This window comes from Zerene cesonia, chromosome 20, assembly GCF_012273895.1.
Source record: "Zerene cesonia ecotype Mississippi chromosome 20, Zerene_cesonia_1.1, whole genome shotgun sequence".
Classification (NCBI taxonomy): domain Eukaryota; kingdom Metazoa; phylum Arthropoda; class Insecta; order Lepidoptera; family Pieridae; genus Zerene; species Zerene cesonia.
Window position 1 is genome coordinate 10,513,892 of NC_052121.1, and position 12,515 is coordinate 10,526,406.

At 49.4% G+C, this 12,515-nt stretch overlaps 1 protein-coding gene across 1 annotated transcript in view; it reads left to right on the forward strand.

Moving 5' to 3' along the window:
- LOC119834900 (vacuolar protein sorting-associated protein 13D) overlaps positions 1-12,515 on the forward strand; it is a 32,031-nt gene that overhangs the window by 14,911 nt on the left and 4,605 nt on the right. Inside the window, exons 32-60 of the mRNA XM_038359419.1 lie at positions 3-82; positions 250-412; positions 621-819; positions 1,020-1,205; positions 1,346-1,551; positions 1,761-1,883; positions 2,176-2,300; positions 2,411-2,548; positions 2,870-3,038; positions 3,166-3,333; positions 3,518-3,620; positions 4,263-4,468; positions 4,886-4,984; positions 5,143-5,375; positions 5,694-5,859; positions 6,049-6,188; positions 6,554-6,821; positions 6,987-7,155; positions 7,677-7,838; positions 8,336-8,585; positions 9,042-9,222; positions 9,327-9,515; positions 9,607-9,819; positions 10,126-10,341; positions 10,834-11,060; positions 11,349-11,493; positions 11,659-11,945; positions 12,088-12,202; positions 12,293-12,473. Of these exons, the coding sequence (XP_038215347.1) occupies positions 3-82; positions 250-412; positions 621-819; positions 1,020-1,205; positions 1,346-1,551; positions 1,761-1,883; positions 2,176-2,300; positions 2,411-2,548; positions 2,870-3,038; positions 3,166-3,333; positions 3,518-3,620; positions 4,263-4,468; positions 4,886-4,984; positions 5,143-5,375; positions 5,694-5,859; positions 6,049-6,188; positions 6,554-6,821; positions 6,987-7,155; positions 7,677-7,838; positions 8,336-8,585; positions 9,042-9,222; positions 9,327-9,515; positions 9,607-9,819; positions 10,126-10,341; positions 10,834-11,060; positions 11,349-11,493; positions 11,659-11,945; positions 12,088-12,202; positions 12,293-12,473 (5,107 nt within the window). The remainder of the gene's footprint in view (positions 1-2; positions 83-249; positions 413-620; positions 820-1,019; positions 1,206-1,345; positions 1,552-1,760; positions 1,884-2,175; positions 2,301-2,410; positions 2,549-2,869; positions 3,039-3,165; positions 3,334-3,517; positions 3,621-4,262; positions 4,469-4,885; positions 4,985-5,142; positions 5,376-5,693; positions 5,860-6,048; positions 6,189-6,553; positions 6,822-6,986; positions 7,156-7,676; positions 7,839-8,335; positions 8,586-9,041; positions 9,223-9,326; positions 9,516-9,606; positions 9,820-10,125; positions 10,342-10,833; positions 11,061-11,348; positions 11,494-11,658; positions 11,946-12,087; positions 12,203-12,292; positions 12,474-12,515) is intronic.

The window sequence follows — 12,515 nt, forward strand, 5'->3', positions numbered from 1 at the left end:
CCGACCTGGCGCCGCGCGCGCCGCTCTGGCGCGACCGCCTGCGCACGCGCCAGCGGGACGCCCTCACGCTGCACTACCACCGGTCGGTATCACTGGAACCGGAAAAATTATGTTTTCAATACGGGATTCGAATACATTTGTGTAGTTAAAAATTTCGTAATTTCCAATCGATCCTGTTCTAAATATTAGATTGATTATATTTTTATAACATAAGCCTCGGTTATCATTTTCGTTCAATGTATTCACTAGATTGAGTCCAGCGGCCGCGTCGGAAGCCGGGTACGAGACGAGTTTAGAGCTGGATATGGGGCCGCTGACTTACGTGCACACGCGTCGCTTCGTGTTGGAACTGCAGGCGTTTGCGCGTGACTTCAGTCTCCTACGGCACGTCATCGTGCAGGCTCGTCGAAAGGTACTACATTTTGCTACAATTGAATGGTGAACCATTTTTTTTTCTATCTGATTCATTAAAAATAAAACATTATGAATGGATCCGAGTCGATGGAGCAACTTGTAGCTGTTCCGTCATTACGTTGAACATAGCTCGCGCCGCACACAGCTCGCTCAGCTCGCTCAGGTCGCTCAGGCCGCTCAGGTCGCTCAGCTCGCTGCCCCCGCAGGTGTCGAGCGTGGCGCGCGCGGCGCAGGCGGCGCGCATGCGGCTGAAGGTGCGCTGCGCGGCGCCGCTGATCGTGCTGCCGGTGTCGGGCCGCAGCCGCGCCGCGTGCGCCGCCGAGCTGCGCCTGCTGCACGTGGACAACTGCTTCCGCCGCGCCGGCGACCCCGCCACCGTCAGCACGCTGCTCGACCCCAACCGCCGTGAGTTGCTCGCCACATTACTTCTACCCGCACATCACATCACAAGATTAATATAAACGTACATATTTCAAAATTATCATTATAAAACACCACGTCATAGCACGTCACATAACATCACATAATGCATCAAAGTCGACGTCACATCACATTACGTTACGTATATCTGTCTGTAAGGGCGTTAATGTATCTCATATATGTAGCGGAGCGCGAGCTACTGGACGTGCGCACGATTCGTCTGGAGGGCTTGTCGGTGTGGTGCGCGGAGGGCGGGGGCGGGGGCGGGGGCGCGCGCGGCGTGCGCGTGCGCCGCGTGGGCCCGCCGCTGCTGCCCGCGCCCACGCACCTCTCGCTGCAGCTCGAGATCAACTGCGATAAAACGCACAATGGTGAGCTTGCAATATTATGGTTCACATCAATACGTCGCGTTCGTCCTTGTCTTGATTTTATTTAAATTTGAATTGTGCATAGCGTTTTAAATACAATACATAACATATTTTACATAAATTTAAACGTATACTGGTATTAGTGGCTGACATGACGATGCAAGGCACGCTGACGACCCTTCAAGTGTCGCTGGATGCGGCGCAGTACCGACTCATCCGCGGCGTGTTGGCGCACAACCTGGGCGAGGCTTGCCCTGAGCTCATAGCGCCTGACCCCGCGCCGCAAGCGCCGGGGCAAGTGGGGGCAGACAACGTGTGGCGTACTTGGTCTCTGCAACTGCACTTGCAGGTAGGAAGGCCTAAATATCACTATTCAGTATACACTCAGTTTTGTTATACTATGTATAAGTATCTTATATTTAATACTCATAAATAGCTGGCTGTTAAAAAGTAATATTATAATCTTTCACCCATTATCTATCTATCTTAACACAAAACGAAATCATAAGACACTTATTCCACTCGGATACAGTGAGAAACGTAAGTTTGTTGTTGCAGGACGTGCAGGTGCAGCTGCGGCGTGCGGACGCGCCGCCGCTGGCCGCCGTGCACTTCATCAAGTCGCGGTTACTTCTCGACTCGTACTCCGACACCAGCCAGGATATAGACCTCGTGTCACAGGTAGCGTCTCAATAGAGATATATACCATAAGGAGTAATATACATTGTAGCAAGAATTAATATCAAAATATTGGAATTTTTTATTTATAATGAAATTCGGCTAAGTATTTCAGATGAGAGAGGAAATGTTTTTCATGGTTACGCACTTTATTATTTAGTCCAACATTATATCAAAATTTAATACAATTTACGATAGTTATATGTATATTCGATTGCCACATTTTGTGTGTGGGTCACAAATTTCCAAAAATTTTCTGCCACTATCCTTGTAAAACTTGAATGTTCAAATACAGGAGATCCTGGTATGCGACAGCCGGTACTCGTCGGAGCCGGCCAACCGGCGCGGCAACGTGTTCAGCCGCATCGTGCAGCCGCAGCCCGACCACCCGCACACCGTGCAGGCCGAGCTGCACGCCAGGTAACAACTTGTGCTTTAGTGCCAACCTTAGTGCCTGGGTGTGGTTTAAGGTTACTTTAAAAAATTCAATGATAACATTTCTCCGTTTCATGAAAAAAAAATGTGCGCAGGAAACGTCCGGACTCATCAGCGTACACTATAATGGTGAACAACATGCGTCTGATGGCTATCCTGGACTGGTGGGAGGCGGCCAACCAGTTCATTATGCAGCCACCGCCGCCACCCGCAGATCCTGACCAGCTATACTTGTAATATTCTTTAGATATTCTCTAGACTCATCTATTATGTTACAATTATATTATGATTATAATGTTAAGCGATCACCCCCGCCCGTGGACATTCACAGAAGTATCGCTTAGTGAGTAAAGTATAAGGAAATAATTGACGACTGGCAAGAAGGTGGACTAGGGAAGGGTGAGGATAAGGAAACGGAACTCTTGTTCCCATACTCACCGTACGAAACAAAGTAGCATGTTACGTGCACGTGCTGAAGCGTGCTCGGCTGCCACATTTAAATTAATTACTTAAACAAGTTATTTATACTTTTTTTGCTATTGTCATTTTTATAGTGAGGAAAGGTCGCCAGAATACGGGGGGCTAGACCCCAGCAACGCAGAGGCCGGCGGGGAGGCGCCTGCGCCACCCGAGCCCATGGAGCTGAAGCTGAACGTGACCGACTCGCAGCTCGTGCTCGTGGAGGACGCGTCCGTGTGGGACACTAATGCTGTGATATTGAAGGTATACTAATGGTGTTAGGCTCACGTATTCAATTATACGAGGTTGACGGCCACAAGATTCAGATCTGAGTTGGAAATCTTTGTTTTTTTTTTAAATTCGTTGAGGTCGTGTCGTGCGCTTTGTGCAGAGCACGACGGTGATCACGTACCGCGTGGCGGAGGAGCGCGCGCTGGTGTGCGAGGTGAGCGAGCTGGAGGTGTTCTCGTGCGTGCTGGGGCTGGAGGACGAGACCGCGCTCGCCATCGTCGACCCCGCCGCGCTGCACCTCGCGCTGCGCGCCGACCGCGTGCTGCACGTGAGTGTCCGCACTACTCACTCACTCACTCACTCACTGACTCACATACACACTCGCTTAAATCATCTGACATACACTCACACACTCACTGACTCACCAGTAAGATTTAGTGCCTAATGATTTATTTTGTTTTTTACTCCAAACGTTTGTTTGCTATACAAGCTCATAAAACTCCCGTTTGCAGGTGGATATGGGCACACTTAACCTACGTCTGTCTTACCACGATATGCGCATGTTTGCTGCCATGCTGCAATCACTGCCTGCGCAAGCGAGACTCGCGCTTTCAGGTCAGTGTTATGTTGTGTGCTCTTTGTTGACCCTGATGCAAAATCATTTTTTTCATGGTTTCTCCTGTACGGGCTAGCCGTACATCCTGATTCAGCGCTTTACACGACCGTCTTCATTTATGACTTATTGAGTCAGTCTGCAATAGCGACTCGTGTAAGGCGCTCGGGGTATGTATCATCATATCATTTATCATTATATACGAGTATCATATCAACAAAGAGTGTATGTATTATTAGCCCATACATCTCCTTTAAACTTATGTTTATAAGTACTTCAGAATATCGACTTTATACAATAGACACATAAATTTACCGTATTATAAAAAAGATAACCCCTGACATCCAAAATTAACTTATAAAAATAAAAATATGGCTAAGCTCTGACCATACTCTGTTTCATAGTAAAATTTGACTGATTAAGAGAAAGCGCAATTAAGCCATTTTATTTTAATGTTGTTTAATCCAAAGGAAAATATTACAATATAAAAGATGCATAAAAATAAGAGGCGTAAGGTCATTGCAGATCTTACGCCTCTAGATGCTAATTTAAGATCTAATCGTAACTGTGGTACGATATTACGAACTGGCGTTAGATTAGAGCGTTGCTCAATGAATAATGTGCATAAAATATGATTTTCGCAGACAAAACCGAGGCCGGTGCGGACGCTCGCGATGAGCCGGCGAACAGCGTGCACATGCGCGCCAACAACAACGCGTCCCGCCTCGTGGCGCCGCGCTGGCTGCGCGCCAACTCGCACCCGCACGCGCACGCGCACGCGCACGCGCACGCGCACTCGCCCGCTGCGAGCACGCAGCCCGCTCCGGGCAGGGCTTTGAGAGCTGTGCAGGTAAATTAGCATCACCTACGTATGTATGTAACCAACTCTTTAAGACTCGATTTAACCCATTTTAAACTGCTAGATATAATTTAAAGTTTTTACACTCATTGTTCAGTGGCAATTTAAGTATCATAGTCATGATCATTTATTCGTCATCCTAATAAGTACATATATAGGTACACTTGAAACAAGTCAACATCGTAACACTAATTTTAAAATAAATATTCCATACATCATTATCATTTAAATAATCACTAACTGAATAATAGGCTTTATGATTAAGAGCATTTTCGTCCGTTATTTCGAATTTAACCCAAATTAATTGTAACCGAAGGTATTGTATAAAGAATTTATCACTAGCACGCGCAAATGATTTACTGTTCTTTGTTAACCTGGGTTTAATATATTTGAGCATGTGAAATGCAGGTGAGCGCGGAGAGCGTGACGCTGTGCGTCATCGACGACTGCCTCGACTCCGACGTGCCGCTGCTCGAGTTGTCGCTTGCGGACCTGCAGCTCGAACAGGTGATAGCAACCTTTTCGGTATTTATTTCTTTTTTATTTGTTTTATAAATTGTGACTAATAAGTTTAAATTTATGTCGCAGAAAAAAATCAATAATGCCTACTGAGAAAAAGGACAAATTTGGGAAACTGGAAGTAAATTTCCAAAATGTTCATACAGGATTTGAGAAAAGTGGAAGAGGCGTTCGAAGATCCCATCCTAGTATCGACGCCATCAGGCAGCACCAGCGGCGCGGTCACCGAGGGCGCGGTGGTGCCGATGGGCGCTGCGGGCGGCGCGGGGGGCGCGGGGCGGCGCACCGCCGCGGGCGGGGGGCGCCTAAAGGCGTTGCTCACGCTTGACTACTACAACCGCATGTTGTCTGGTTGGGAGCCGATTGTGGAACCGTGGAGGTTGGAGCATTGTTCACTTACGGTCGTGATTCATCTATTTAAAGTCGGCGCTAGCCAAGTCTAATGGTAGTAGATAATAGATTATCTCCTTATTCTATAATATCACAAGTAGTAACTTACTTATTTACTATTTGGCTTGGTTGGCACTGACTTAAATTAGACAAGTGAGTAGCGCTTATGGTAATAAAATTGATTTATTTTTCACTTTTGAGTTTTTAAATTCGGTACAATTTTTACATTTAACATCTCATAAATAAGTTATAAATGAATAATAGTACAGTTTTCAATTTATACATTATAATAAATGATTCCTTGCAGGTTTGAAAGTCGCTGGGAGTACACGCTATCAAGTGCGCTCTCCCTGCGCCGGCTTCAGCTGGAGATATCGTCTTCTGAGATACTTAACACTAACATCACGTCCGCGCTCGTCGACCTCATCCGGCTCGTGAGGACCAACTGGACCGCCGATTATTATGCGCCTCAGGTACGGCAGGTTATTTGATTTTCGTCGCAGCAGCGCTAGAAAAGCTGCAAGTGAGCTGTCTGATTGTAAATCGTCCCAACTTGAGACTGAAATGATTATGAGACTTTATAATTTTCCGACGCATTTTTGCAAGTAAAGTGAGGCGTTTTTGCGGGTAGTTTCTGATAATCTCCCTCGTTCCGTGGGCAGCAGGGCTCGAGCCAAGGGGAGCAGTCGCCGAAGGGCAGCCCGGCGGGGCACCGGCGCCGCTCGCCCTTCGTGCCGTACGCGCTGCGCAACCTCTCCGGCCACCGCCTCTGGTTCACCACGCTCACCACCGCCTCTGATGAGTTAGTCGTTGCACGTATTGTGATTTAGACAATGGTTTGCAATTCCTACCACCGATCAAGTTTTATGAGCAACTAGCTGTTCTTGTCCTTTTATTGATTTCAATTCAATATTTTTGTGAAGGCCTATGTTATATAATCAAGCAAATATGAGCGGTTCATGCTATATACAACTCCTTAAGGCCGTTCGCACATCGCTGGTGTGATAAGGCCCTAAGAATACAGTGTTGCTTGTACATATATATTACTTTTTCTTTTTTATTCTTACACTTTTCTATGCTATTTAATTTATGCTATTTAACTGAAGCAATACTTTTCCATCAGTATTGTGTGCATTTAAGTTTTACCCAGCGTTTATAATTTCCCAGGTTGCGGGAGGGTGGCGAAACAAAGTCATGGTCAGGGCCAGATGACTCTTGGGTGTGCGTGCGCGCGGGCGACACTGAGCCCTTCTCGTTTGGGGCACGGCGCGGAAGAGCGCGTGGCGGGGCGCCGGCGCCTTCGGGTTCCGCGCCCTCAGACCCGGCGCCCCTCGCGCCGCTTCACCGCCTCGTAGTGCGGGTAGACGGTTGGTCGCCGCTGGACCCCGTCTGCGTTGACCGAGTGGGCGTCTTCTTCAGACATATTACACATAATGTAAGTCTCTTGTATTAGAGATAGGAGAAAGAAAAAGGTTAGAACAATTTCACAGTTGAAAGAGAGTTTTAATTCGTGTTGCAGATGAAATGGACACTATGAATTGCTAAAATTCCGTTGAAATATATTGTTGCGTTGTTCTTAATGCGGTGTTCCAAATTGCAGAAAACCGGGTCGGAAGCGCGCGTGGTGCTGGAGGTGTCGCTGGAGGGCTCGGCGCGCAAGCTGGTGACCGTGCGCTCGGCGCTGTGCCTGCGCAACGACCTGCCGCACGCCGTCGAGGTGCGCCTGCACCACGCGCACGCGCACGCGCTCCCGCACGCGCACGCGCACGGTCAGTGCTCACTGCAATACTTACACTATATATATTACTTACGATAAAGTAGGACCGATGCGTGCGTCTTGTTAAATTCCATTTTAAAATTTAGGCGGCGAGTACAGGTATTCAGTAAGTATGAGGTGTTAAAACTATGAATACTTTTAATTTTATATATACTTTTGGTATATTATGTTATAAGTTATTTAATATTATTTAAAACTATTCGGGATGTTAAGTTTAAAATATGCATTCGGCCACATAAATTATGCTTCAGTTCTCTCACTTTAATCGTTCGCTTTAAACATTACTAATACTATAGAATACTGCGCACTTCGTTGTAATTTTAGTCTCTTGCCGCACAAATAATTGTTAGCCGTTTGAGTTTATTATACATTAGATTTCGTCATAGTCGTAGAAAGAAATGAGTAAAGCGGCCTTATTTTCGTTGACATATTTCAGTCAAAGTCACAAATCGGCCACTAGTAAATTAACGTAACACGTACGTCCAGCAATACTAAAGTGAAGGGACGATGTAGAGCACGCAGTGCTGCAGCGGCGGGGCGGGGCGAGCGGGGCGCGCGGGGCGAGCGGGGCGAGCGGCGTGCGCGCCGTGTGCGCCGCGCTGCAGCGCCGCGCCGCGCTGTGCGCCGCCCCGCTGGCGCGCCTGCCCCCGCGCCTGCCCGTGTTCCTCGGCTGCGGTACGGGCCTCCGCCCTTCTCGTCCACATGCGTTAGCTTTGTGCCACTCATTCCGCGCGACCTTGTGAACGCTTTAGATATCATGCGCCGTAGTCTCATTGTATCATGTATAGATACATATCGAACCTGGTTAGAATGCATTAGGATTGTACTGAACACATTTCGACGACTCATATGTGTTGATAGATATTAACATTATCAATATGTAATTTAATGCGAAATTTGCGTAAAACAAGTGATGAGCTGAAGTGTCATTTTTCGACTTGCGTTTAATTATGCATTATGGGTTTGCTAAAGTACAGCTATAAAGACAGTTTTTGCTGCTAAATTTAATATGTGTTCTGCGATAGAATGAGTTCACTATTATGTATAGGTACGAACTAACAAATGAAGTTTTGCTTTCTATTGCAATTGTATGTTATCGATGTCGTGTAGACCTTTAGCTATAACATAACAACCGATGAGCGTACGTAGTCTGAGGGTGCGGCGTGTTGCAGGCGAGTGGGGGGAGTGGGGGGAGTGGGGCGAGTGGGGCGGCGCGGGGGCGCGCGGCGCGACGGTGGCGGCGGGCGGGTGGTGGGCGGCGCCGCTGAGCGCGCGCGCGCCCGTGCTGTGGACGCGGCCGCTGGTGCGCGCGCGCCCGCCCGCGCCCGCGCCCGCGCCCGCGCCGCTGGACTGGCGCGCCGCGCCCGCGCACCCCGCGCTGCTGCACTACGAGTGCCGCGCGCCGCACGACTACGTCTACAGGTAAGCGATTTCTTGTGTACCAACCCTATTGCCAATTTTTCAAATAAATTTAATGGTACTTTATAAATGCAAAAATTCAAATTCACATTGTTTTTACTGAATTCTATACTAAGTAATTCTCACAATTGTTTAATAAGAAGTTACATTATTATTTCAGTAATATAATATTATATTTGCATTTTCCTTTCATTTGCACCTCTCATAATGCTTTGCTTTTCTATGCTCCTTCTACAATCCAAATCTTTCTTATTTAATTCTTTTTTCTCCAAACTTTCCCTAAAGCCTCTGGTTCTGGTTCCATTCAGGAAGACTTTGCTTGTTAGCGATAAGGCCGTCTATTTGTACCACTTTTTACTTTGTGAATATTTTTTGTTTCATGTGTGTACAATAAAGGGTTTATTATTATTAAATAAATAAATAAATATTATTAGAAACAAATCGATAATGGTGCAACAGGTTTTGCTGTGTGATAATTCGGGAGCGATTCCCGCTGGAGCGCGGGGAGCCGCTGGCGGGGCACACGCTGCGGCTGGTGGCGGCGCTGCGGCTGGAGAACCTGCTGCCGCTGGAGCTGCAGTACCGCGCCGGCGCCGTCGCCGGGGCGCTGCCCGCCGCGCACACGGAGCCCTTCCACCAGGTGCTTCGTGTTCAGATATAGCATTTTATTCATTCGATCATTTTCTCTAATAAAATAAAATATTTTATTGAAATATTAATTTAATATAATTTTATGATTGACAGTTGGATGTAGAGGAAGGTGTCGAGATAACCGTAAAGTTGGAAGGATTCGGCTGGTCTTCCGCCCTCAGCGTGGGCGGCGGAGGGGGGTCTAACAACTCTTTCTCGGCGAGACTCAAGTTGCGAGATGTGAAAGGACGAAGATTGTACTTGAATGCGAGAGTCACCGTTAAGAAAACCGATGGGATTAAGGTGAAGTTTTGAAATTTTTCGTTTCATCATGACAACGACCCGATGGGTAGGAAACGTCGAGTGCAACTCATAAGAACGTGCGCGCCGCCAGGTGTCGATCTCGGCGGCGTACTGGCTGGTGAACCGCACGGGGCTGCCGCTGGTGTTCCGCGCGGAGGGCGGCGGCGGCGGCGGCGAGGCGGCGGGGCAGTTCGCGGAGCACGAGCTGGCGCGCATGGTGGCGCCGCTGCCCTTCGCCTTCGCGGACGGCGACGGGCCCACGCTCAGCGCGCGCCTGGGCACCGCGCTGGCGCCGCACCCCGAGGTGAGCGACACTACACGCGCCTTCCGATTCCCTCTCGTATGGAATTTTACCTGTTCTTTACTTTTTTCATCTTCATTTTGTTTTTATGCTATAGAACGAATTACTAGAATTACAAAGTAATTATACATTTATTTGTACGATTTCAATTCAATTAATATTTTTTTATGAATGGCAGTGCTGCGTTGCCACAATTTTGCCAATGTTGCGTTGTGGATAGTTTTATTGTTTTTTTTTTTTTGTATGATTGATTGGTTCTAATGAACGAGACGCAGACTGCGGTCGCAATGTCCTAACGCACTGTCGCAGTGGTGCTCGCCGTTCGGGCTGGGCCCCGGCGTGGCGGTGAAGCGGCTGGAGGCGGGCGGCGGCGAGGAGCGCGCCTACAGCGTGGGCGTGAGCGTGCGCGCCGGCCGCGGCCGCCACCGCCGCACCAACGTGGTCACCTTCACGCCGCGCTACCAGATCCACAACAACACCTCGCGCGCGCTGCAGCTCGCGCAGAAGTGCACCGCCACCACGCTCGTGAGACCACGCTTACATCTCTCCTCACATTTTGGTTCCATTTTTTTGTGTTTCGCTCTCGCTACGGGCGAAAGGCCTTTCGACTTAACATTACATTTATTATTCTAATACTTACATATCAGTTGTAACGCCCGTTTAGTGGACCAGAAAAAAAATACGAAGACACCTGAATCGGTTGCATTAAGCACAGATGTGTAATAAGCACATCACTCCACATTATTATCAGACTAAAATTAACTCACGTAGTTTTATCGTATAACACTATAACTGGTATTTACGTTCGCTTAACTCTTTGCTTTCCCAGATTTAGTTTGATTTATCTATCTGTACTCTTACTAATAGAAATAACTGTTTGTGCGTTAGACAGAAACGAACATATATTATAATTTAGCCGCAACTTCATTAAAACAGAGTAAAATGGTAAAACTTAACACTATTTTGATACAAGAAGTAAACTGAGTTAACGTTTTGCCGTATCGCGTCGCACGGCAGAGCGACCCCGGCGCGATGGCGACGCACGTGTCGGCGGTGGCGGGCTGCTACCTGCCGTGGCACTGGGCGCGCTGGGACCGCGAGCCGCTGCTGTGCGTGCGCGTGCTGCCCGACCCCGCCCCCAGCGCCGCCCCCAGCGCGGGGGGCAGCCACGCCGCGGCGCCGCTCACCGCGTGGTCGGGCGGCTTTAAGATCGACGCGCCGCGGAGTTTGCACATCGCCTGCAGGTATCACCGCCAGATAGGTCAATTAAATTTTTGCTAGAAACAGGACTGCCGCGCTTTTTACAGTCTTGATTTCTGAGTTTCTTTATTCTGATGATTCTTTTTTGTTTGGTTAAAGGTGGTGTCTAACGGGTAGTCCCATTTAATTTTGGTTCAGTTTTTGGAAATTGGATAGTGTCGAGAATGTAACTAGGAAATACATTGTTAAGTCAGGATGAAAAACGTCGATGTTATTTTTGCGTTCCGTAAAAAGCAGGTTTCCTAATAATGAAATGTCCGGTACATTTCCAGGGAGAGCGGCGGCTCGTACCTGATCCTGCGCGTGGAGGTGGTGCGGCAGAACGCGGCGCTGCTGGTGGTGCTGACGGACGCCGAGTGCGCGCCGCCGCCGCTCAGGATCGACAACTGCTCGCCGGTCGCCATCATGTTCCACCAGGTCAGCGCGCTGCATCTCGACATAAAAATTATTAAAATATTTTTGTTTTACGTATAGATTCAGCGAGTAAGATTTGTTTAAATTTTATGTAAATTTCAAAGTCAAAACATATAAATATGTAAGCGTTAGGATACTTTATGAAAAATGATAATTTTGTGCGTGCAGGTGGGCAGCAGCGAGGAGAGCGTGGTGCGGTCGGGCGCGCGCGTGCGCTGGGCGCTGCCCGAGCCCGAGGGCGCGCGCGCGGTGGCGCTGCGGGCGCCCGGCGGCCCGCGCCTGCCGCTGCCGCTCGACGCGCTGCACTCGGCGCACGCGCTGCTCTACCAGAACTTCATCTACGTGTGCTTCCCCGCGCCCTCCCCCTCCACCGCCACCGCCGCCGCCGACCTCGTGCTCGAGGTGCCCGCCGGCTCCACGCGCGTGCAGCTCGCTACCAAGCGATACGGTGACAGGTCAGGCGCCCGCTCACCTAGAGAGAGATGATATTCATTAGATGATGGGACAACCTTTGTAACGTTTGGAGTTTTGAAATTGCGGTGCGATTTAACCATATTTTTGATTTCTACAAAATTAAGAGAACGGTATGTGCCTCAGGTCGCAGCTGTGGCGGCGCGGGCCGGGCGGGCAGCTGATCCACGAGGGCAGCTCGCCGCCACAGCCCACCGACGCCATGCTCTCCGACGACACCACCATCTCGCCGCACGCCATGGTAACGCTTGTATATAGTGGAGATGAGGCTCGACGTCACGTCGCCGTATGTGCACCGGAACTGTAACGCAATATATAATACCCAACGCAGGTGCTGGACATCGAGGGCGCGGCGCCGCGGCCGGGCGTGCAGGCGGCGCTGGTGCTGCGGCGCGCGGACGGGCGGCGCGCGTCCACGCAGGCCTGGCGCCTGCTGCCCGACGGCCGCATGGCGTGCGCGCACCGCAACCTGTGCGTGCAGCCCGCCGGCGGCCTCATGGCGCTCGCCCCCGGTACGCGCCGCCCTGCTTACTACTCTTGTGTTCTTACACTTA